Here is a 23,608-nt window from a genome sequence, read left to right on the forward strand (position 1 = left end):
GAGCTGGCTTCCAGCTAGTCACACTGAGCACTGTGAATCGCTCTTAATCCAGTGGCATCGTTGTCTTGCTGTTTGTTTGTTACTTTTGACCTGGCATTAGATATTTTTACCAACAATATATCGAAGCATTGGCTCTAGTGAAAAGTCAAGCTGATTAATTCTTGTTTCACTACTCAAGTTCCACTAGTAATATCCTGCTAGAATCTTGTTCAGGAGAGATTAGCTTGCAACTTACGGAAGAGGCTGATTCTTCATGCAGCGATTTCCAAATCCTGGTTTATTCAAGAAAGCATCAGTGAGGGAGACCATCTGCTCGCTGCCAGGACGCTCATTGCTAAGGGAATAAGATAGGACTTTCTTTATAAAAATTTTTTTCAAACTATCGTACAGGAATACACACAGCAACTGGTGAAGGATAGCCATATGGCAGAACCAACTGCCCCCCTCCAAAGGCTGATAATTCAATTATTTTATTTATTTATGTAAAACTCCAGAACCTTCCCAGATGTTTAACAATGGTCCTTTTCACCTAATACTAAAGCATGACTTCTAACATAGTCCTATAGCAATATTCTCCAAAAAGGCTTGAATCTACATTTCTACCCTCTCAGCCCTGTCACATTCAGTAATCAGAAGATAAAAAACATTCTGCAGTTTCATTTGCTGAGGCCAAAGAGACAACGATGCTAATAATGAAGTGTCTGCAACTAACAACCTAATAGCATTAGAATAGAGAATATTGTAGTGCTAAGTGTTATACAAGTGCGAATATCAAACTCTGCTCCATACACTACCATGTGTAAATTAAATTAAAGGTTCATGTGAATTTTCAGTATGAAACTCAAGGAAAATGCTTCAAAACTACGGCCTTGAGTTTTGCTGCTTTCTGCTAGTTGCGATCTAGTCTAGGACTTAAACATCGTTTATAAATTTCTTCTGCATTGCACATGTTTTGACTTGGTGCAAGTTCAGCTTTGGAATACGTGGAAGTGAAGGTGAAGCAAGTGTTCAGGAGAGCACAGAGGAATTGTGCGGTGACCTGGAGAAAACAGAACTGAAGCTTCTATGAAGCATGAAAGGAAACAAAGTGCTAGTAGACAAAACCAACAACAACAAAAAAATCAGACCCGGCCAAAGGGTACTGTGTGGGGAGAAACTGCTAAGCAGGAGCATTAAAACCTAAGAGTCTCTGCTTTCATCTTGTTTCCATAAGTCTGCCCAAATGCTGTACTAACTATAAATCTACCACAGGTCAGCAGATAGGGTTGAACCTCAATCTTCTCTAGGATTATGAATATAGGAGTGATTCAGTGGCATATCAGAAACAGTCAGAATTCTTACTGTCCTGGATCTCCTGTTAGGTGGGATATGTAACTGTGTAAGTGCTGAGGTCATGAATTCAGGTATGAAGAGGAGAGTAGCAAGATATTTGAAGGACTATTGGCTAGACATAGTAGCAACTGTATTCTCCACTTGTACCAATTTCATGCTATTTTAAATCTGCTGATTCCAGTGGAGTTAATCCTTTTTTTATCCCACATAGAGTGAGAAAAGCCCAGTAAGACAGGGCCCCATGATCCTAAATGCTAGAGAGAAAAGGCTCTGTATATGACAGATGTTCTTTTACTTAGTGACTCCTCTTACCTGAAGAAAGTAAACTGTTGTCCATAGATCCATGGGTGTAAGGTTAAGGCGGGATATTCTCCAAACGGAGGAATAATGACTGTAAGTATTAAAGACAGCAGCACAAAACTAGCAGGGAGAACAATCTGCAGGGAACACAAAACCATCACACTAGGTTATTAGATGTAAGTTGCAGAGTGACACTGTACACACCTCATAATATGTATAACGAAAGGAGGGACAGCAGGAGCACACAGATCGGATCTGATTTAGCTCCTGAACACCAAAAAATTAATTTCCTATGCTTTCAGTTAAGATTCTGGTTGTCATGTAGCTGTATTATGTTAAAAATAAAATGCTGGGCTAGTAGTGATTGAATCATGAGCTTGGAGCAGGTGATAGACTCTAGGCAGAAAGAAATAGAATAAGAAGCAGAAGAGCTGGAATCATCATTAGAACAGATAGGGACACTGTTACCCATTTGCAGCCCCTCTGTTGCTTTGCGTAGAGACATTGCTGGGAAAGACAGTGCTGAGAATGTTGTGGGAAAGAGTCAAAAACAGCAAAAGTAAGTCAATACCTGGGCTAGGAAGTCCTTGTGGCTGCGGGAGGCATGGTGGAACCGTTTGATGAGTAGTGCTTTGATCTGCTGATGTACAAGCTCAAAACCTTTATACTGTCGGGACCCTTTGCCTTCATTTTGATCTCCTGCTATGCCTACTGGCATTCGGGAAGTGTCATTAGTGTTCACTGTGGTTTGTTCAGCTGGTTTGTTCTCAGGAGTTTTGCCAAGAGTAGAACCATTTTCTTGAGTGTCTTCTACGTTAAGATGCAAAGGGGCGGAGAAAATACTTCACTCTCCATACATGAAGGTAGCACAAGCCCCAGATTTTACCAACTGTATATATCACATCACCAGATTGCTTTAATTACAACTGTTGCACTGTGGCTGTATCTAGTGGCATCATATAGGTTAACACTCCTCTTACTCAGCAGGATGAACAAGTTAATCATGTATGTAGTTTACAGACTAGTGACCAGCAAAGTACTTTTTATAAAACTACTAAAACTATTGACATCTGGGGGCTTGACACTGTTTTTATTTACACTGTTAAGAACCTCATCCAATCTAAATAAAAGCCTTTCTGCTGACTTCATCTTGTTTCTCAGATATCATGTCAGGCCCTAAAACCAGATATTTGCTGACCAAATTTATTTTGGCAAGAACACTATACAAAGACTGAAATTTCTGAGGCTGCTCTTTATTTGGCATTCAGAACAAGTCCCAAGAAAAGTTTATCGAATACTGATTCATGGATCTATACCTGCTTTTTGTATTCCAGGGTCAGCTTCTGCTGTGACCTTTAAGAAAACCTGCCATGGACAAATACATCTCCAGGTTAGGAATAGAACACGTACAATAACCTCACCTCTGGAATACATCATCCTTTAATGTAACAGAAAAAAATGTAGATACCTTTTCAGTACTCCTGCTTATTACACAATCAGAAGTCTCTTATGAAATATCTCAGAAAATAAAGAAAAGAGCAAACTAAGATACAAAGAAAGACAGATTTCAGAACAATGAGTGATGGTCCACAAGGCTAACATGAAATAAGGCTTGGGTCCTTTCTCTACACCCATCCCAAATACTTTCTGAGTGTGCCACAGCATATGTGACTACATTTTGAAGGGGATATTAGGAATTAGTAAGATTGCGTGTATAAGAACAGGAACAATCTCAGAAAAGGGACTGATGGTAAGATCAGCAGATATTTTAATCTTGTTACCTCTTCAAGTGGTGTGTCTGAAACTCCAAAACTGCTGAGTCCCAAGTCATCCAACGTTTCCTCCAGCTCTCTGAAGAGACTGGCATAAGACCGGTGTTTAAAGTGTTTGTTGGGCAAAAGATAAATGAGTTCCTGACCAATGCTTTCAATTAATTTTGCTTCTGGGATATGATGATGAATGACTTCTGCTAGCTCATTCAGATCTCCTGTGAAAAGTCAAAACAGTGTTCAAAGAAAAAATATTTAACCATGCTAAGCATGATTTCAAAAGCTGTTGCTTACACTATACAAAAGGAGGCTGCTTTATTACATATCTCACAGATATCTTGGTTAGTTCTGCACTAGACTGGGCTATGTTGCAAACTATGCTCTGGAACTATGTAGGAGGAAACTATTTCAGGTCTGCTAATAAAGCACAACAAAATCTTCAGGAATATCTGCTTAAGGTCTTCTCTTATGTAGAAAAGCCAAAATTACTTTTTCTGAAAAAGCCAGTTTCCTTTGCTCTAGTTATGCTTCAGTTTTCATTCGCAAATGACACGTTTTGACACAGAGTAGTTAAAAACCCAGTCTATATTTCTGAAGCACACAAACCTCCAGTTCATCATCTGTACCTGAGACCACATATACATCAAAAAGGGGCAATAGTAAGCGAAACCACAAAGACACCTTATCAAATTTGTGTTACAATCCAATACAGATGTTAGACACAAGTACTGAAGAAGTGGGCCTCGGGAGCACTGATCTGTAAGATGGGATTGCAGTATAACAGGAGATGTAGCTATGTGCTGGAACACCAAACCATCCTACTTCTTACCATCCAGTTCCTGCTCTGGAGCTCCTTCTTTGTCCCTGTGTGCACAGCTGGAGCAGGAGCAGGAGCACTGAGACCCACAGCTACAAAGCGACTAGCATGGACAAGGAACAGATAGAAAGATGAAAGTGCTTCAGACATATGCAAAACAGGATGTAGGGGTTGTCAGCCTTTGAACGGCTTGAGTCAGTGAAAAATATGTCCTATCTGGGGCATCTTGAACATATTATACTGAAAGTCATATGAGGACTACATTAAGTAATGCAAAGAACATAAATCCACCTGCACAAAGCATACCTGTCAGTTCTAAGTTGCATGCAAAGTGTGTGGGGAAATGCCATCAGCAGTGGCCATGAGTATACAGATCATGTTGCTACTAAAACTGGAAGCACTACTAACAGCAGGAAGAATCCAGATCCCTACTTCTCGAGCTATGCGAGGCCAGTTTAGCTATGGCTAAATGTAGACTCTTCTGGTGTCTGCGCTAGTTATTAGACTAAACCATGTTTACAATCAGTGTACCACAAAAGCAGGCATCAGAAAGACCTGTATACAGGCAAAGGCAATTTGACTGGTAAAAGTTTAGACATACTTAACCGATGAGAGTGAACCATAGACCACTGAGGACTTCATATTCACCGATTATTTTTATCTGTCTCGCTGAATATATACTTATAAAACCAGAGATTTTTACAGAGAGGCTTGGGTATCCATATAATTCCAGGAGGTGTCATCAAATTTTCTTATTGTTTTCTTCATTTTGAAGTCAGTATTGACACAGCCTCAAGCAGCACATAACTGCTTTCTACCTTGGTGCAGGGCATAAATACATGTAAGTATTTTTCAGATTACACATGCAGGGAGGGAGCTACATACTTACTGCAGCCCTTCCGATTCTGGTGGTTTTCATCTTGCGAACAAGAGTGAGATAGAAGCCAGACCCAAAGCAGTTCTTCAGGAATACAGGAGAGCCCGAGCAGAAGAGTTTCCCTTGGGATATGATGGCTACTCTGTCTCCAAGGATGTCTGCCTCATCCATGTGATGGGTTGAAAGGATGATGGTTCTGCCTAGGAGGAACAAGGATGAATGTTCAAGGCACGGACTCTCTCTGGAACTCAAAACTGCTTAGTTTTTTGCCAATTAATGCAGGGTTTTCTCTGCACCAGAGCCAGGTCCCAGGTTTGCCACATCCAGAGGTATCTGTTCAAAGAATCTTGTTTGCTTGTATTCATATCCCGCTACTTATGACAGTTTACGCAGCAGACACATACTGCATCTATGGCATGTTTTTAAAAAACAAACAAACAAACGATTTCCACTCTCAGTCCTGTTACCTGAGCGGTACTTCAGCAGAAGATCCCAGATAGATCGCCTGGAATAGGGATCAACTCCAGAAGTGGGCTCATCCAAGACTACCACTTTTGCTTCACCCACAAAAGCAATGGCAACAGACAGTTTCCTTTGCATTCCACCTACCAGAGAACAGAAACATCCAGGAGTCTGAGGTGAGTTACATCGGTGGCAGGGATGTAATTAGCACTGCTTTTCAGTGTGGAGACAAACCGATACAAGTAAAACAAAACCCAGCCTCAGACAAATATTTCTGCAAAGTTAAATCAATAGTCACATTTTATTTCTGAAATTCAGAACAGCTTGTGCAAAATTATTTTTTAAATATATTTTTCATCTATGCATTGCATTTTCTGTTTCTTACCAGAAATAAGAGCAGGAAGATAAGAGAAACTGGCCAACTTTTATAGTTGCAATCAGGACAAAGTAGTATAAGAACACCTGGCTGTTTATTCAAATCATCTTTTGAATCTGAAAGTGAAATGTATTCAGATACACTACATGCATTTGTACCTTTAGAATGAAAGTAATTACTCCTACAAAACACTCTGTATTACAGAGTACGGATCCAAACAGTGGAGCAGCATGATAGTGTAATATTTCATTTGACTTGAAATACTAGAATATTGTATTTTGGTTTTTTCTTACATTGATAGATTTTTAAATATGCTCATTTAAAAATAACATCTTTAAGTATATTTGAATTTGTTGTATATTTACAAGAAACAGAAGCTTTAGGGACAGGTTGTGCCAGCTTTACTATTTGTACAGTCCCATTTACTCTTCGAGAGTAAAGACCTTCCCAAGGCACAGTGATGTGTCAGAATATGACCTCAAACATATAATTCAAACAATAATTGTCCAAAGACAAAGAAAAGGCAGCAGAAAAAACGTCTTTAGAACAATCCTGTGGGCACCTGACAAGTTCTGAGCCTCTTCGTTCCTTTTATGGGAGAGGCCTGTGTCTTCTAGCATTGCTTCCAACTCTTGCTCGGCTTCATCCCTGGATCTCCCTTTCAGTTGAGAATAAAACAAGATGTGCTCTGCTACAGTAAGGCTGTGAAATCAGACAGAAAGGTGCCACGGCAATTTAAATGAATATGCAGACTTTTTTCCCTAATCAGCAATAAATTCACTCTAGCTTTATCTTGCTATAGGAAGAGGGGCTGCTTTACCCTAAATCCCGCTCACAGATTTTCTCTGGGAGAAGTGCCTCTGAGATATACCTACTGCCATCACAGTAGGAGAACACCACAGGCTCTGGGGATGCGTCAGGCATGCAGACTGGGACCCTTATTCTTAAAGCTAGTACAGAATGATACTTACTGATTGAATAAGATGTTGTACTGAGGGCACATGCCTATTCTGTGCCGAATGGAGTCCATGTGAGTCTGAATATCCAGGCCGCCAATCAGCACAGTTCCAGAGGTGGGTGGGAAGAGGCCTGTCAGTATGGACCTGGGAAAATAAAATAAGGAAATTCCTAGTCTCCTATCTTTCTGTGCCAGATTGGGAAGATGTGTTGCATGATTCCACTAGATGGAGCATGATGAGCATTGATGCAGCAACTCCAGTAAAAAGCATACATGTAAATACACTTACCCTGCTACAGTGAGAATCTTGTAGATCTGCTAACCCAATTTTTGATACAGCTGTCTGTATGGTTCTGGCCTGCATTAAAAACTGTTTTAGTCAGCTACTCTGTTTCAGAGTAATTTGTTCAGCATGTTACATCACCCCTATGTACAAATGGGTCTAAAATGAAGCTAAGATCAAGATAGACAATAATGGTTTGAGGTCTCCAGCCATGCTGATTTATGCCCAACACCTTTATTTCCTGTAAAATGGAAGGGTGGCAAATGCTATGTTGCAAATGGGTGGAGCCTATTACTAGATTTGGATGAATAATGGGTTTTTCAGTTCTGAAAACTTCAAAGCAATAGAAATTTTTTGTTTTATCAGGAAAATAGAAAAACAAACTCACAAAACATTTCAGCCAATTCGAATGCTTTTAATTTTGGATCGAACGAACTTGCAGAACAATTTAAAAAATGAAAAGGCAATTTAAAGTGCATTTGAAATAAAAGTCTTTTACTTAAAAAATCTAAAGTGTTCTGCTGGGGAACATCATACTGAAACACTTTAGTTCTTTCAACATTTGGTGAACTTGTCATAGACTTATGAAATGTTTTCTTCACCAATTAATCCTATTTTGTCATATAAAGTTGTGTATAAAGAAAATTAAGTACTCCTAAAGTCCAGCTTCCTGAGACGCAAGGGTTCTAGGACTAGAGGAACATTTTAATCTGGACATGGATCTTGCATACAAGTAACCATTTTGTCTAAAAAGGCCTATATTTTCTACTCCTTCGCACACAGACCAAAAAACATGACTGACTTAATGCCAGTTAAACAGAGAAACCAAGAGCACGTGGAGTGTGGTGGCTTTCAAATCTTCAGCTCTTTCAGCCAGAAGATCCTTCTCCCTCTTCACCTATCAGGACTTTGGCCATGGGAAATGAATTCTGGGGGAGAGAATTGCTTCCTTCTCTCTAAACTTCCACTTGTTTGTGTCAGGCATTGCCTCCCTCCCAGGGCCTTAGCTAATACGGGATAGCTTCCCTTTGTCTAGGGGCAGCATTTCCCTCTCTGGAAAAATCTTGATATTGTGCATCAGCCTTGCTGCAGGGGCGGTAGAGAGATAAAGGAAGAGCAAAAAGACAAGACTGCTCCTCAGGACAGAGCAATAGAGCACTGCCCTGGTTTTGCTGCTTCTAAAATACAGACTTACATGGTTGTTGTCTTTCCTGCTCCATTGTGACCAAGGAATGCTGTGATCTGGCCCTCATAAAAAGTAATATTCATCCCATCTACTGCTGGCTTGGGCCTGCTTGCAAAAATCTTCACCAGGTTCTGAATGCATACTCCTGGAATCAATCCTGTTGGCTCAGGCTCAAAGAAGGTATTTACTTGAAAGGCAAGAAATCAAGAATTAAAAATACCAAAAGAATAAAAGCACATGTTTTAATCCCAGTTCTGATGACAACACATCAATAAGTGCAGAAGCAACAGCACATACCCAGTAAAATACAGCATCATGTGCCAGTACCAGACACACCAGTACCAAACTGCAGCAAGACTTCTAGCTGCAGTGCAATTCAGCCACGAATCAATGACAAGAGAAGCGGAGGCCAGAACTGTAATGGCCTGTGGAGTGGTAACTTATTGGATCTGGTGAGGATGAACATGCTTTCTGTTTTCATTGAGTAGCAGGAAGATTATTTGTGATTGTTGTCTGTAAATACTTAGATAGGCTGAGAGATTACATTAAAAAAAGCAGCAGGTTGCCTTTCTAGCCAGGCTGAAATCTGCCATTCAAATCATCTGCCCAGCTGTGCATTCTTTTACCATGATGCTTTAAAGAAACTCAACATTTGCCTTTAATCCTGGTAGGTGAAATTTACCCCCTTGCTGAGGCCAGCTCAAGACTTAGGCAGTACCTAACATGAGCACTACATGAGATAGCTTTCTCTCAGGATTAAAAATGCATTATTGTAAATGGCACCATCAGGATGTTTTATTGCATCAGCTTCTAGACAAAACAAACTTCCTTTGAAGTAAATTAAGCCCTTGGGCAATGTGAATTATAGGCGTTGAGAAATTTAAACTAAAGACCCTGTCCACTTTTGTTTACACAGAATGCTTAAGGCTTTGTAGGGAGGCTTGTTTTGCAATTGCAGTTTACTTAAATTGTTCAGTACCCAGCAGGCCTGTGTGGAGAGCAGCCAATGCCATCTGGGTGAAACCAGCCCCACCTCTGTCACTGGCTTTTATGACCATCATTATAAACAATACACAGGAAAAAGTCCCAAATACGTTGTACATGAGAGAGCTGTGTACACCAGAGAGCAGCTGAAGTAATTCGCCTAGAAGGGGTAGCTTTGTTTTAAATAAGATTATGTTTATGGCAATCTTTTCTTTTGCTTTGTGAAGGAATCTAGGTTTCCTTTTTACCTTACTGGGCCAAGTACAAGCATCCTTCTGTTTACAGAAGTTCACATGGAATCAGGCTAGAGAGTTCTGCACAGATTGGCAATTGAGGCACCGTCCTCAGTTTCATGTGCATCGTGAGCTCAATTCATACTTGCCTGCAAGACTCACTGACAAGTTCTGAGGCAAATTCTCTGATGATCTCCCTCAGTATCTGCTTTGCATCACCTGAAGGACACTGGCAGAAGATTGAGCTCCCTTTCTTTGTGGTTCATATTTTTCCGTTCTGATCCTATTCCTCAGTGCAATTTTGGGCCATTTAGGTCTTTTTTTCAGAGGTAAGAGCATTTGTGGGGGATGTGGATGGGGCTTTGGTGAAAGCTCTGCTTAAAACAGATCAGGCAATTAGGACAGATTTATAGTGTGTCTGCCCTGCTTTGCTAACCCATGCTTGTATTGGACTGCACTAGAGTTAAGCCAATAGAACTACTCTCCATTCCTCATCCCATTACTCTTACATGAAGAACTAGCTCTTACATGAAGCCGGTTTGGAAACTGTGTCCTTGAACCATACCAGCTCTGCTCTTGGCTTCTCCCACATGCCTCCCAGTTCCTGTGTGGCTGGCTGAAAGGGAAGGCAGGCTTTTTTGTGCAGTGACAGACAGGCAAAGCCCTTCCTCTGTGGCCATAGAGCAGCTGGAACCTGGGAGCTGATGAGTACAGCACCGCAAAGATAAGGCAGTACTAGGAGAAGATTGGCTGAAATAACCTTTGCCCTCTGCTTGTCTTTCTTCTTTTGAAGTCCTGTCCTGTTTCCATTCACCCTGAATGCATGTTTTCACTGCCTACGTGAGGAGCTCTGATGACCCCACTTTTATCTCTAGCTTTTCAAGGGAGTCAGAGTGGGCCCAGCACTGTCTGTAGCAGTTACTTCTGCTGCAGAATCCACATGCATTCCTCTGAGCATCACATACAGAAAACTATTCTGGCTCCCCACAAGAGATGATATTGGGACTTGAAAACAAGGCAGGTCATTCAGGAATTCTTAGGTGGTGGCTAATGTCAGCATCAGAAAAGGCTGCAGACAGACACACAGAGCACTTCAGATAAATCCCTTTGAAAACAGCCTTTCCGTACAGACGTAAGACACACTAAAGACAGGCCAAAAAAGTAAGGGGGGGCTAGAAGGAAAGAACATTCCTCTCGGCATAAGTATTTTTATTGAAGTCATGGCTCTGTTTAATTTTGAATAGTCAATGTATGTGTGTCTTGGGCTTCCCTCAGCATAAACACTAACTTGCTATAGAAACAGCCTGCATTTCCTCAATAAAAAAAAGTTACAGAGCTCTTCTGGAAGGCATCTCTCTTATGCATGGTGGCCAAAATATTCTAAGGGATTGTGAATGTAGAGGAATCAGTAAGAGGGTAGCTGGGAGAGTCAGTGCCTCTCCTGAGCTTAGCTCTGGCAGTCACATGTTATGCTCTGCTGCCTACTGGGCTCTTGTAGTTTGACTCCAATCATTCCTATGTCTAGTTTGCCATGAAGTACAATGAGTAGAGTATCTCAGAATTAATCAGGTTGCTCTCTTTCCTTACTATTAATTTCATCTTTGTCCTGGACATCTGTCTTAGGCTTCCCCTGCTTGCCGGGTTGTTTTTCTCGTTTGTGTTTACATTGTTTGTTTTTACCATCCTTCTCCCCCTGGTTGTCACTCTTTTCTTCTGGCTTTTCAGGTTCTTCAGATTTCTTTGTTCTGCTTTCATTTTTTTCTCCTTCCATGGCCTTCTGATCCACACAGCCTTCTGACTCTGGACATTTTTCTGTATAAACCAAAAGTAACCAACATTCAATTAACCCAAATTTGATTTCCTCTTAGCTCTAGAGATGTTTTGAGGAAAAGGAGGTAGTCCTAAGCCTTGAGCTCTCCAAGACCGCTAATCATCAGTCCTTTACCTGGGTTAGGAACACAGCGCTCAAAGACATCTCGCTTAAAATCTGCTTTAGACTGTCAGGAACAGATATTTAAGGAAGATGACCGACAATTTTGTGATTATAGGCTCAGAGTAGAAAATCCTGACTAATATTAGGTACATGTTTTATATTTTGTCCATGCAGCTCTAGACCAAATTCTTCACCACGTGAAGAGAAAGGCCATACAAACATTTCTCAGACTTACAGGAAGTGAGAGGAAGAAAAACAAAATGAAAAGTATAAATGAAAAGCAAATTGCTAAACTGCTACTTAGATTAAGAGACTAGCTCCAGGCTGGAGTGAATAAGTTGATGTTGACTTTTGTACAAGAATTTCTGGCTTTACAATTTGGTCTTAGACCTTGCTGCCACGAAAGAAAACAGTCACATAAAATCACTGACAGGGACAGGTTTGAAGCAGGAAGAACAGTGGTGTAAGAAGAGGGAGCCCCTGAAGGAACCTGTTGCACATAGCACAAATTCAAGCTGGCAGCCTAGAGTGCAGCTAGCACAACTGTAATTTATCAGATGGCCTAGGACTTAATTTTGTTGTGAATTTTCACCATAACTTTCTGCTACAAGAAATTTTAGCCCATAAAACTGTATAAAATTATCTGGTGCACAAATAGCAACATAAACGAGTTCACCATGTCACCTAAAATGGCAATGTGGGGGTACAAAGTGCACCGATAGAAGTAAATTTTAAAAATACCAGGATAATTTGCCAGTTTAGCTTCATTTTCAGCTGTGCATTTACATTATCTGACATTTTCCTATCCAGTTTTCTTCCCAACACGTTAACCAGTTACAATAAATTACAAAAATGCTTAGTATTACCCTTGAAGAAAAGATACGACTTGAGAAAAGTTCTACAGTTGTTCGTGTAAGCTGAGGCACTGAAGAGCCTTAGTTCTTCAACTAGGTGAGAACCACGTGTCTCTGACAGAGGAAGTAATCAGAGATGACCTTTCCATCTGTCCCTGCTTGACAAGACCCAAGACAATGTTTTGAGGAAGAGAGGATGAAGTAAGTATCAGCAGACTCAGGCGAGCTGAGATAATCACAGAATAATTCAGATCAGAAGAGACTTAAAAAGATCTCCAGTTCAATCCTCAAAAAACAGGGCCAATTCCAATCACAGTGACTATCTCCAAAAATGGAAATTTCACAACTCTTCTGAGCAACCTGTTCCCGTGTTCTACCTACCTTCACAGCAAATAACCTTTTTCTTATATTGAATCAGAATTCCTGGTTTCCAGGAATTTCCTCTCATGCTTCCACTAGGCACATCCAAGAAGTCTAGCTCTGTCTTAGCTTTCTCTCTTAAGGCTGAGCAGATCCAGCTCTCTCAGCATCTCCTTGTCTGTTCTATGCTCCAGCTCCTCATCAACTTGGTGGCTCTTTACTGAGCTCCCTCCAGGAACTCTGTCTTCCTTTCACTGAGAATCCCCAAACCGGACAACACAGTACTCCAGATGCAGTCTCACAAGTGCTCACTAGAAGAGAAGAATTGCTTCCTTGAACTGATGGCTATACTCTTGCTAATGAAGTTCAGTATGCATCTGGTCTTCTTGGCTACACAGGCACACTTGATGGATCACATTCAACATGATGTCACCCAGACCTTTTCTACAAGCTGCCTGCCAGCCAGGTGGTGGCGAGTCTGTATTGTCTTGTGGAATTATTCCATCCCAGACACAGTATTATGCATTTACTTCTGTTGAACTCCATTAGGTTCCTATAATGCCATTTCTCCAGCCTGCTGAGGTCCTTCTGAAGAGCTGCCCTGCACTCCACTGTTCCCTCCAATTTGGTATCTTCCACAAACTTGCTCATGGTGTCCACTATCCTGTCACTCAGGCTGTTAATAAAGTCATTAAACAGTATTAAGCCCAGTGTCAGTCCCTGTCAGACCCCTGCCACTAATAGCTGGTCCCCAGTTATGCTTTGTACTGCTGATCATAATCCTTTGGGCTCAACAGTTCGGTCAATTTTCTACCTACTTTAGTGTCCACTCAAACTGCCAGTAATTCCATCAATCTGGCTATCAGAATACTTAGTGATCCATGCTAAGGTCCTTGCTAAAGTCAAGTTAAACGGCATCCACTGCGCTCTCCCTTTGTCCATTGATTCACTCATCACAGAAGAAAATCAGACTGGTTAGGCAAGATTTACTCTTGGTAAATCCATGTTCATTATTTCCTATCGCCTTGTCCTTCATGTTCTTGGGAATGGCTTCCAGAAGGATCTACCTCTTAATCTTAACAGGGACTGATAAGCATCAGCAGAAATAGGACGAGAGCTGTGGAAGGGACTACAAGATTGCCCCATTTTTTCTCAACAGTGAACTGTTAGATCAGCTCAGCTGTCTGATGTAACGTCACCTCCAAAATAAGCTCTACACTTCAGTTAAGCAAAATGTTTTATCTAAGTAATCTAAAAAATGCTATTAAAGACTCACAAAATAATAAAAAAAAGGGCAATTAACTAGTAGCCATAAACTTTTCTGTTGCTGACCTACCTGAGCAACTGAATATTCTGGGGCTTTCAAGCCTTCTCACAACCTTTAGTTTGGTTACTAAGAGACACCTTGTATTGGAAATATATTAAAGAACACACAGAACTTATGAGGCATTAAGATAACCAGAGAAAATGTATTTCATTTCTACAAAATTTAGGCTTAAACCAAGTCAATAGAAAATGTTAAAATCCTGTAAGTAACTGTGCTCCAAATTTGAGATATTCAAAGGAGCTCTGGTGCAGGATGTGCCCAAATTCCACAGAAAGTCAATGAGGTCTAGTGGCTGCATCTTATCTGGGTCTTTGGAAATTTTCCATTCATCTATAAACATGTTCCAAGTCCTCCTTTGACTGTTTCCTCCTCCTTCCTGTACAGTCAAAATTCTAATCTGGTGGGCAACATTTGCAAAGCCGAAGCAGGTAACAGACTCCATAATATCTAGACAAGCCTCTATCATTCTGAACACCCTCACAGCAAGTCCAAAGGAAAACCTGTTCATTCCCTCAGAGTGCACCAGAAGGCAAAGCCTCTTCAAAAGACCCAGTGTTATAACCTCCTCTATTCTGGTCAAAACACATGTTCACAGAAAGGATTAACTTCCTTCTGGTTTACAGGTATCACCCTGAGATGATACTGCCTTGTCAGCAGTCTGTCTGAGTTGATGAAGGGTAAGGTCAGTAATGAGAAGACTGAAGAAATTATTTCTTCATCTGTCATTTTGATCAGTTTCACTGTTACCTTGCAAATTTAAGACAGATTTCAAAACACCACCTTCAGCAAGCCTCTATTCCAGACATTAATCATCATTCTGCATTAATTCCTGTTTAAATACAGCCACCCACGTGTTCTTCTTAACTGCATCAGTAACAATGCATAGAAAAAAATCTGCAAAAGCAGGACTTTTGCACGCACTCAAGTCTGTCCAAGGGTGGCATCGATTTTGATCTTGCTTACAAACCCAAAGTAAACAGACTTAATTAATGTCAAACTAGACAGAAAAAGAAACAGGTTAGAAAGATGGGGGAGCCTCAGTGTATATGAGATCAACATTGTATTTCATTTTGACTTGTTTCACAATGCTGTGTTGGGCAATAGGAGCTCCTTGAATGTCTCAAAAGGTGTTGGTTAGACAGTGGGGGTTTGATGTTGCTTGTTAACCTGTGCTTTAAAGACTCTCAGATGGAACGGTGACTTACCTCTAATAACTCTATTAATAGCAGAACACTCCAAGTTCAAAGGCACCTGTTGAGATTCTCAGTGTATGTCTGTCTCTAACCTTTGCAGCAGCTCAGGTAATGGAAATGTTATGCAGTCATCTCGAAGCAGATCAGCGGTTTTGAAGTTATTTCTGAACACCGAAGTTTTAAAAGAACTCACCATCAGCAGTTGCTGTTTTCTCAGCTTTTGGGTTTCTAGAGCCAAGCCAATAAGATTCCTGCACAGGGAAATACCAAGGCTGTGGTAACCCATAGTCCCCTAAAACGAAAATAAGTAGGTAAAGTGCACTTCATAAACACATTCCTCAGTAGGCACAAGTTCATCTAGGCGAAGTCTGAGCTATAATTATAAACACTTGCAGTCCTAGTGTTGCATATCAGAAGGTCAAACCATCCACCAAGTACCAGGCAGAACGGATTTTGTTTGCAGATTTTTTTTTTCCTTTTGGACAGGAGTAAAATACTAGAAAATATGTGATCTAAATGGCCTTATATTTTCTTAAGTAGAACATGGTTTAATTACAGAATGAATCTACTCCCTACATGGGGCAATCTGAATCCTCACCGACCAGCCAGCAGCTGCCAAGGAACATTGCTTAAGATGTGATCCCAGCTTCACACAGGGATTTTCTTTTAAGGCCCACTTAACACTTGAGGGTTGACATGAGTGAAAAGCTTATTATATTTACACTTATTACCCTGGGCCTGAATTCGCAACTGGCAATGGGGAAAGAGACTCAGGCTGTTATTTTAGCACGCTGCCTTGCAGGAAAAGTGGCAACAGAGTAATCCTTAAGCAGAAATGGGCTTTTTTGGTCACAGGTTAATTTGGTTTTGAAAAGAGAAGGTACAGTAACATTATCAGTTCTTGTCAGGCCAGACCAGAGCTAGTACAAGTCAACACTGCCTTCCTGGATCATATTGATTTATAGAATGCAGGGATGTGAGCTGCTATGTTTAAAACTCGCACCCTTGTGAACCCAGATGTTATTGGCCTTGTGCTACTTATTCAAAATAAGTAGAGGGAATTTGTAATGCTCACTGAAAGATGGTCAGTTTTTCTACATTGAAACCCACTGTTTATGAAAGTGCTGCTTATTTTTGACTTGCCAAAAATACCCCATACGTCAGGCAACCGCTTGTACTCCCATTAATGCACATAAACCCTCTGTCTGCATCCATAAGCAGTTTGGCTTGTGCTCGTTATGGACTGGATTATACCCCTCGGGAGATGGTGGCTAAAACAACTGCTTCTCATTCAGGGTGAATGCAAAACCAAAGGGAACTCCATTATGGAGCAGAACGTTGAAATAGCCAAAGAACCAACGTGCCAATGGGTGGCTGGCTGCAGAGAAAACTCTGAGCAGGAGCTGAACCATATGGTTCAAAGGATTATCCAGGGAATTCATATAGCAAGCTCAAAGACTGCATGTGTGTGACAGAGAAATGCTATGAGAAATCCCACAGAAACAGAGGAGCAGAAAGCCAAGGAGACACTCGGAGCAAACATTGGGAGGAACTGAAGCTAATGAATAGAAGCCCCGAGAGGTGTTACTTCTCTGTAAAATGCTGGCTGAAAAAAAATCAGCTTGGATCTATGAGCAAAGAAACTCCTGTTGCTTAATTCCTGCTGTGTTCATGGAAATAGTGCATTGTCTCTTCTTTTTAAAATAAACAGAGTTGCAACGCAGGCTGCTCCAGAGAGGAACTTTGAGGACAGTTACTCCAAATCAGCTTTGAAAATAAGTGTGTTAAGACTGAATTAAACTTCTTTGTGAGGACACATTTCTTAAAAACTGAAAGGGCATTAATTTGGTGTAGCATAGCTCACTTTGGTAGGGACAAAGACAAAGCAGACTTAAAGTCATATTTTAATTTTGAAGCAAAATATCCTCAGACACATCTAAAACCATTTAACAGATCCTTATCTTTTCTTGATTTGGATTAACTAGCAGAAATGATGCATGCAGACAAGCACCGTCTATCTTACCGTATCCATCATTAATTTTCCTTCATAGCTAGAAAATCTGCAAGATCTCAAATTCTGAGTAACCACTCAAGCAAAAAAAAAAAAAAAGAAAAAATAAAAAAGAAAAAGAAAAAAAGATAGCCATCTGCCAAGAAACACATTCTGGAACTGCTGTTCACATGTGGGAGTAATAAATTCATGAAAAGAAAGTTCCCTTGCTGGTACAGCGTAAGAGTCTGCATTTATCATATTGTAACAATAGTCAATAAGAAGCAAGATAACCATTTAAGCTACAAGGACAAATAATTTTCTGACAAAAATGTTCCCAAACTTTATAATTGATAACAAAGAAAATCCTGTCGTGAACACTCGCACTAGAACCAGGATTCCCATTTAGAAATAAAATAAATCCACACAGGAACTTTCGCAGCTGCCTAGGACCCAGCATGTGTCTCAGGAAATAGTACCACCCTTTAAGAAACAGTTGGCATAATGTGGCCATAGTACAGATGTGAACTATAACTATATAGGAATGTTATTTCCATATTTTCAAGAATTAAAAAAATTCTTACTAGAAATGATTGAAGCTTTTCAAAAGTAATATATGTACACAAATTGGCTTTTAACAGATGCTATTTTTGTAGAGTTATTTTCTGCTGACATTTTAAAACAGGAGCAGAAATTGCATCTTCCTTCTTAACCTTTCCTCCTTTTCAGGACTGAAATAGGAGAAAGGAAAAAGAAAGACAGAAAAGTGGAAGCCTTTAATAAACCAGTGGTGCTCTACTGGGTAAGACTCATGACCTACAATGTCAAATACCCTTTTCTGACAGAGAAATACTCAGAGACTGATTAGACTGACAGTTTACAACAACTACCACTACTTTCTATGAGTAAGAAATTGACGTACCTGGAAAAACGTTATCAAGATACCAAGAAAGTATTCCATAGAGAAAGGAGTCAAAAAGCATCATTTTAATTGAAAAAAGAAAACTATATTCATCTCCTTCCAAGGGACTGGTTCTGATGTTACCCCACTGTAGGCCAAGACCTTGCTCTTCATAGCGTGACAAGTATTCTGTACCGAAACCAAAGGCTACTTGAGAAAGCAGACTCTGGAATAAAGGAAAAACAACACTCAACTTAGACAGAAGGACATTTTGTAAAGCAATCACAAAAAGACGACCTTTAGGGACTGGACTTCAAAACTTGACAATGCCTAACAAGTGATCAGGCAAAAGTGGTTCCACTTTTATATTGGACTGGGAAGTTTAATACGCTGAATGGCGGCAATTCTAAACAGTATTTAGCCATAATAGACCGAATTCAACCTTGGGTGTACTTTCTTTAGCTACTAGGCAACCTTCACATCTGGTTTTTTTTCCATTAATGTCTCTGCTCAGAAAATACTACCGATACACCTAGAAGTCTGCAGTGTACACATTTGCCTGTCTTGGAGAAACAAAATATTTCCTGAGTGTGTGGGGCAGGGCCACTATGAGTAACAAGGCAGAAAGTACACCAGATGCTCAGGATAAGGGAAACCACAACTATCCTCTCCCCTGGTGTGTCTGCTACCTAGTTCTCACATGACAAACTAATAAACCAGTATAGTATCCAAACATCCTCTTCAATGCTGCATTGCCAAAACAGAGCAAGAAGTGATATAGCGCTGTTCCACAGGATATGTAGCTCAGCCAGGAAAGCCAGACCTTAGGAAAATAAGAGGACAAGAGGGGTCCCAACAGTAACTCTCAGTGAGGGATTATCAAAGCATGCTAAGTAAAAAATGCTTGGTTTTCAGCAATACATTCATTATTCAATTACTTTATTTGTCCTTAAAACTTTATTTTTTCCTCAGGCCCCCTACACATGCACACCTGCGCCCCTTATCATCCCTTGTAATAAGCTCTTCTTCCACTACTAACTTTTGAACAACAAATATAAGGCCAAATGTATCAGGAACAGAGAAAAATATTTGTCTTCTGGCCAGCAAATACCCTTTCTTACACAGATGGCTCCTCTTTCACTTTAGGGTGAGAAGAGGGTTGTCTTTATGCTTAGACTGTGTGCTAGTCTCGAGATTTCTTCCCAAATCAAAACCTGTCAGAGACCAGCTCTACTCATTTCCTGACCTAATGACGGGATCAAGTTTTGCACTTTATTGCCTTAATTGGTAGAACTAAAAATGGTATGTACTATGTCTGTATAGTACATCAGTTAAGAAAGCTGATTCATAGCCATATTTACACTTAGTTATAGCTTCTTTTTTTTTTTTTTTTTTTTAAGAGTTTTGTTTTCTTTTTACTTTGTCATTAGATTTCCTAGTGCAAGAGAAGACAGTGCTTCTCTTTTACGTAGGTTGTTAGAATGATCAGCAAAGATGGGGAAATGGGTTCAAGCACCCGCTCCCCTCCCCGATTCACTGGGCAACAGAAAATCAGTCTGAATAATTATGTAAGTTCACAGTTCCATTTCAAAAAACAGCAAGAAGTTTCCTGCTCCACTGAGTTGTTAAGAATCTTACCCATTATGGAAGAGAACCAACAAGGAAGCACTGCATGGAGAATGTCTACAACTTGTTAGATGGAAGATATTTCTCAGGACTTTGGCACTTGGGTTCAAATCCTAACTCTGTGTTCAGCTAAAGATGGAATGTGAACCTGAGGTCTTCTCATCCTTATATATTACCCTGTTAACTCGGTTATAGCACATGAGAAAGATAGCTGTCCTCATTTTGTGAATTGCCTTTGTATTTATTAAACCTATCAAAAGTTAAATTTACTTTCACTTATAAGGAAGTATTCAAAACTTTATTAACATTATGCTAATTTTCTAAAAGTCTCTTGGTCACTAGGCCTGCAAGAGGCTTATTCTCTTGCATTCCCTAATTATTTGAGAGAGATTCAGAGGTACCCCTCTCTGAATCAAAAAAGCAGAGAGGAAGAGGTATGCAATGTTTTGTTATTCACATATGCACGGTGAGCAGCTAAAATTTGAACCCAAAGATACCGAATTATCACAGAAATGCTTACTGCTAGGATCTTCACATTAACAGTCATGCGGTCTTGCCAGACAAAGCAGACAATGTGGGGCAGGTACAAGGTGAAGTAGATGACACCGCTGCAGGCAGCTGCCAGATTTGCTTTGGAGAAGAAGGTGCTGAACAAGAAACACTGCATTATGGTGGCTGTGGTGAATGTCAGTAGGAATAGAAAGAAGAGAAGTGCACTGCTGTAATGTAGTACTTGTCCGCACTGTAAGCAAAAACGGAAAAATTTAGAAGTATTGCCTCTTTCTGAACTAGCTAAAAAGGTCAGAATTGCCACTGGCATGTAACCTGTAATGAGCAGTAAGCCAGACTTTCTTACCTAATATGACTTCTAACTCTCCCAGGCAGTAATGTTTCAACGCCTGAGGTCATTACAATAACAAATCCTTCATCTAACTTTACCCCTGCTCCTGGATGGTGACTTCAGGTTACTACATTAGGCTGTGGAGTTCATATTCGTATTTGCTGACTGAATGAAGATCATAACTGATTGAAAATGGACATTTTGTCCCTGTCTTAATAAGCAAATGATTCCAAGCAAGATGCGCCTGCTTGGAAATTCATACATTTTAAATAAAACTATTTGAATTATCATAATAAATTTTCACTGATCTCTTCTGGTCTTCTCAGTCCATTTGCTCAATGAGCAGGGAAGACAATCTAAGGAAGCCTGACAAAATGCATCTACCAACCCAACAACAAAACAAACCCAGAAAAATTATAAAGCTTCTGCACCTAAATGATATTCAAACTCCAGCAGGCTATCACAGCTGAGGAATCCAAGTGCAGTTTCTCAGAGATCCCTGTGTACTAACCAACCCACAGGGTGAACTTTTATTGACCTTTCTTCCTTAGAGCTTTTGTAGATGAAACGCTCCCTCTCAAGAAGAGCATGGACTGCTGCTAATTATCTATTTACTCCTAAAAAACAATGTTGAGACCTATTTATTAGGCTCAACTTTGTTTTGAACCTTACATAAGGCTCAGGTAGGTCTATAAGGCTACAAGTAGGTCTCAGCATTGTTGCAACATCCCGCTGGGCCTCTGAGACCAATTTCTTTATCAACCGTGATACAATCTCTTGTAAGGATGTATTTACAAAGGTGCCTTACACTGGCAGAGTAAAATCCAGGAAAGGAAGCAAGTTTTAGGTATAAGCACATTCCTCTCTGGTATTAACTACCTCCTGATTTTTAATTAAACCAGTGTAGCAAATAAAGTAAGCTTTCTCTATCCACCCAAGCTGTAATGGAACCGCAAGGAACTAGAACAACTCAGCAGGGCAGGCTGGTAAGATAGAGCAGATTGAACACTAACTGTGCCTTTATACCAATACCATCTCACCACATCAGAAATGATGTGAGGGCATTCTTCCTTATCAAATGCTACAGATTTATATAAACTAAATATAGCAGCTAGGAGGAACATGGTTCTCAGGTAACAGAGATAAGAGGTAGTCTTTAGTGGCAATATCCAAACTGTCCTGAAAAGTTACAAAAATTACAAGAATTCCGAGCCACAGGAAGCAAAAGGGTTGGTTGGTTTGTTTGTTTATTTGTTTTTTTCAGGGTGTCCTGAAAGTTCTGTCCTAGCAGTCTCTTTTTCCATTGAAATAGTGACATAATTTGTAAGCAGGCAAGCACTGAATATTATAAATGAATCACACATGGTGAATTACAAGATCAAAATTCTTCATATCACGATCCCTTCTATTTAAAGCAACAATTATTATTTATTGGCAGATCTGCCTCTGTCTACAGGAAATACAATATACAGAGTAATCAGCTTGATGTATTGTTCCGTGGGGGATCTCACAATAAATCTTGCTAGTGAATTTATCTTTCTGTCTCTGCCAAGTGCTGATGCCGTCATGAGGTCTGCTTGGAAGAATGTGCCTGCTACGTGCTGCGATCACAACAGGCCACCAGCCATTCCCCTTTCCCTGTGAATGGCTACTATTCTTTCTCAACAGCAAGCTGGTATCAGCAGTGCAAACATGCAAGTGAGTTTGAGAGTGGCAATCCTTACCATAATCAGTGCTGTGAGGAGGAACGTGCTCACAGCCATCATGATGAAGCTGTCCAGGAACCAAGTGCACCAAATCACCCCATTAGTTACACCCCTGTTCTTCATAGCCTCTTTCAGACGCATTTCCTTCTCCAGCACTATGCTTTTCACAGTCATGGAAACTGAATACACCCAAGCTAGCACCATGAAGATGGGAAAGGCGCGGTTTAAGGTGATCATGAAGCTACCAAAGCAAGAAAGCAGAAATTAATTAAATTTAGGGAAAACCGAGGAATATTGAGATGAAAAGCAAGAATAAAAAGGAAAAGGATCGGGGAAGAATGCATTTATTAAACATAGGACTCAAAATTCTCAGTCTAAACATCAATAACACATTGTTGGTGAACTCCACAAGTGACCTAAATATTAATGAACTAATAATGGCTGCTGCACTCCCACAAGACAGATAAATGTTAATTCTATTTTACAAAGAGATTCTAAGGGTTACTGATGGCTACAAAACATGTGGTGGTTCATGAAAATACATCTCTTTTCACAGTGAATTGCCATAATGCTTTAACGTGATGTACAAAGAATATTTTAAGATGTATGCTAATGCTAACAGTTTGGGAGAGTCACTGTCTTTTTATGCTCCCAAGATTCACAGGCGAAAGAATTAAACAAATTCAGCATTAAAAGCATCAGATGCTGCCAGCAAAGCTGCTGAAATTCGTACAAGCCATGACTCTGGGAATGCTTGGGGACTATCCCACATGGCACCACTTCAAAAACGGCAGCGCTGGGACGGGCCGCTGTGGGTGGCCCCCATGCACTGTGACGAAGGCGCTGCTCCCTTTCGCCGTCCCTCGCCCCAGACTCGCTGGCTGCTCAGCCCTGGCAGATGATCCCTGGTGAAGCGTTGCCCCAAGTGTGCTGTCAGGGTGGGAAAGCTGAAAACATTTTATATTAGTTTGGGATTGCAGTTTTTCAATAAAATTACCCTGAAAACCAAATGGACTTGATTCTTTAAAGGCCAAAAATTTAGAGCTGCTAACACCAAAAAAGAACAAAAAACCTTCAGCTTCCTAAATCTGAGCCCTACATTTTTGCCATATGCTATCATAGCTACTCCACTGCCAAAACAAATGGAAAGTCTTTACTTTTTCACCAAAAATTCCTGAAGAGCAATCTGGCCTGCTGAAACAAAGCCATGCTTTTGTGGAATGGCCTGGTTTTTGCCCGTTGGTGGACACATGTAGACCCGCACTAGGCCACGCACAGAACAACATACATGTTGACCAGG

General features: G+C 40.4%; 1 protein-coding gene across 1 annotated transcript in view; it reads right to left on the bottom strand.

The window, feature by feature from the left end:
- The window catches only part of ABCA4 (ATP binding cassette subfamily A member 4), a 76,436-nt gene that overhangs the window by 22,244 nt on the left and 30,584 nt on the right, over positions 1–23,608 (bottom strand). The window contains exons 14-29 of the mRNA XM_075095520.1: positions 22,327–22,549; positions 20,282–20,503; positions 18,157–18,361; positions 15,438–15,536; positions 11,165–11,389; positions 8,370–8,547; positions 6,905–7,036; positions 6,496–6,635; positions 5,563–5,700; positions 5,108–5,295; positions 4,231–4,321; positions 3,414–3,619; positions 2,949–2,997; positions 2,204–2,442; positions 1,645–1,769; positions 236–334 (exon numbers count right to left, since the gene is read on the bottom strand). Coding sequence (XP_074951621.1) covers positions 236–334; positions 1,645–1,769; positions 2,204–2,442; positions 2,949–2,997; positions 3,414–3,619; positions 4,231–4,321; positions 5,108–5,295; positions 5,563–5,700; positions 6,496–6,635; positions 6,905–7,036; positions 8,370–8,547; positions 11,165–11,389; positions 15,438–15,536; positions 18,157–18,361; positions 20,282–20,503; positions 22,327–22,549 — 2,559 coding nt within the window. The remainder of the gene's footprint in view (positions 1–235; positions 335–1,644; positions 1,770–2,203; positions 2,443–2,948; positions 2,998–3,413; positions 3,620–4,230; positions 4,322–5,107; positions 5,296–5,562; positions 5,701–6,495; positions 6,636–6,904; positions 7,037–8,369; positions 8,548–11,164; positions 11,390–15,437; positions 15,537–18,156; positions 18,362–20,281; positions 20,504–22,326; positions 22,550–23,608) is intronic.

Source organism: Phalacrocorax aristotelis, chromosome 6 (assembly GCF_949628215.1).
Source record: "Phalacrocorax aristotelis chromosome 6, bGulAri2.1, whole genome shotgun sequence".
In the NCBI taxonomy this organism is placed as follows: Eukaryota; Metazoa; Chordata; class Aves; order Suliformes; family Phalacrocoracidae; genus Phalacrocorax; species Phalacrocorax aristotelis.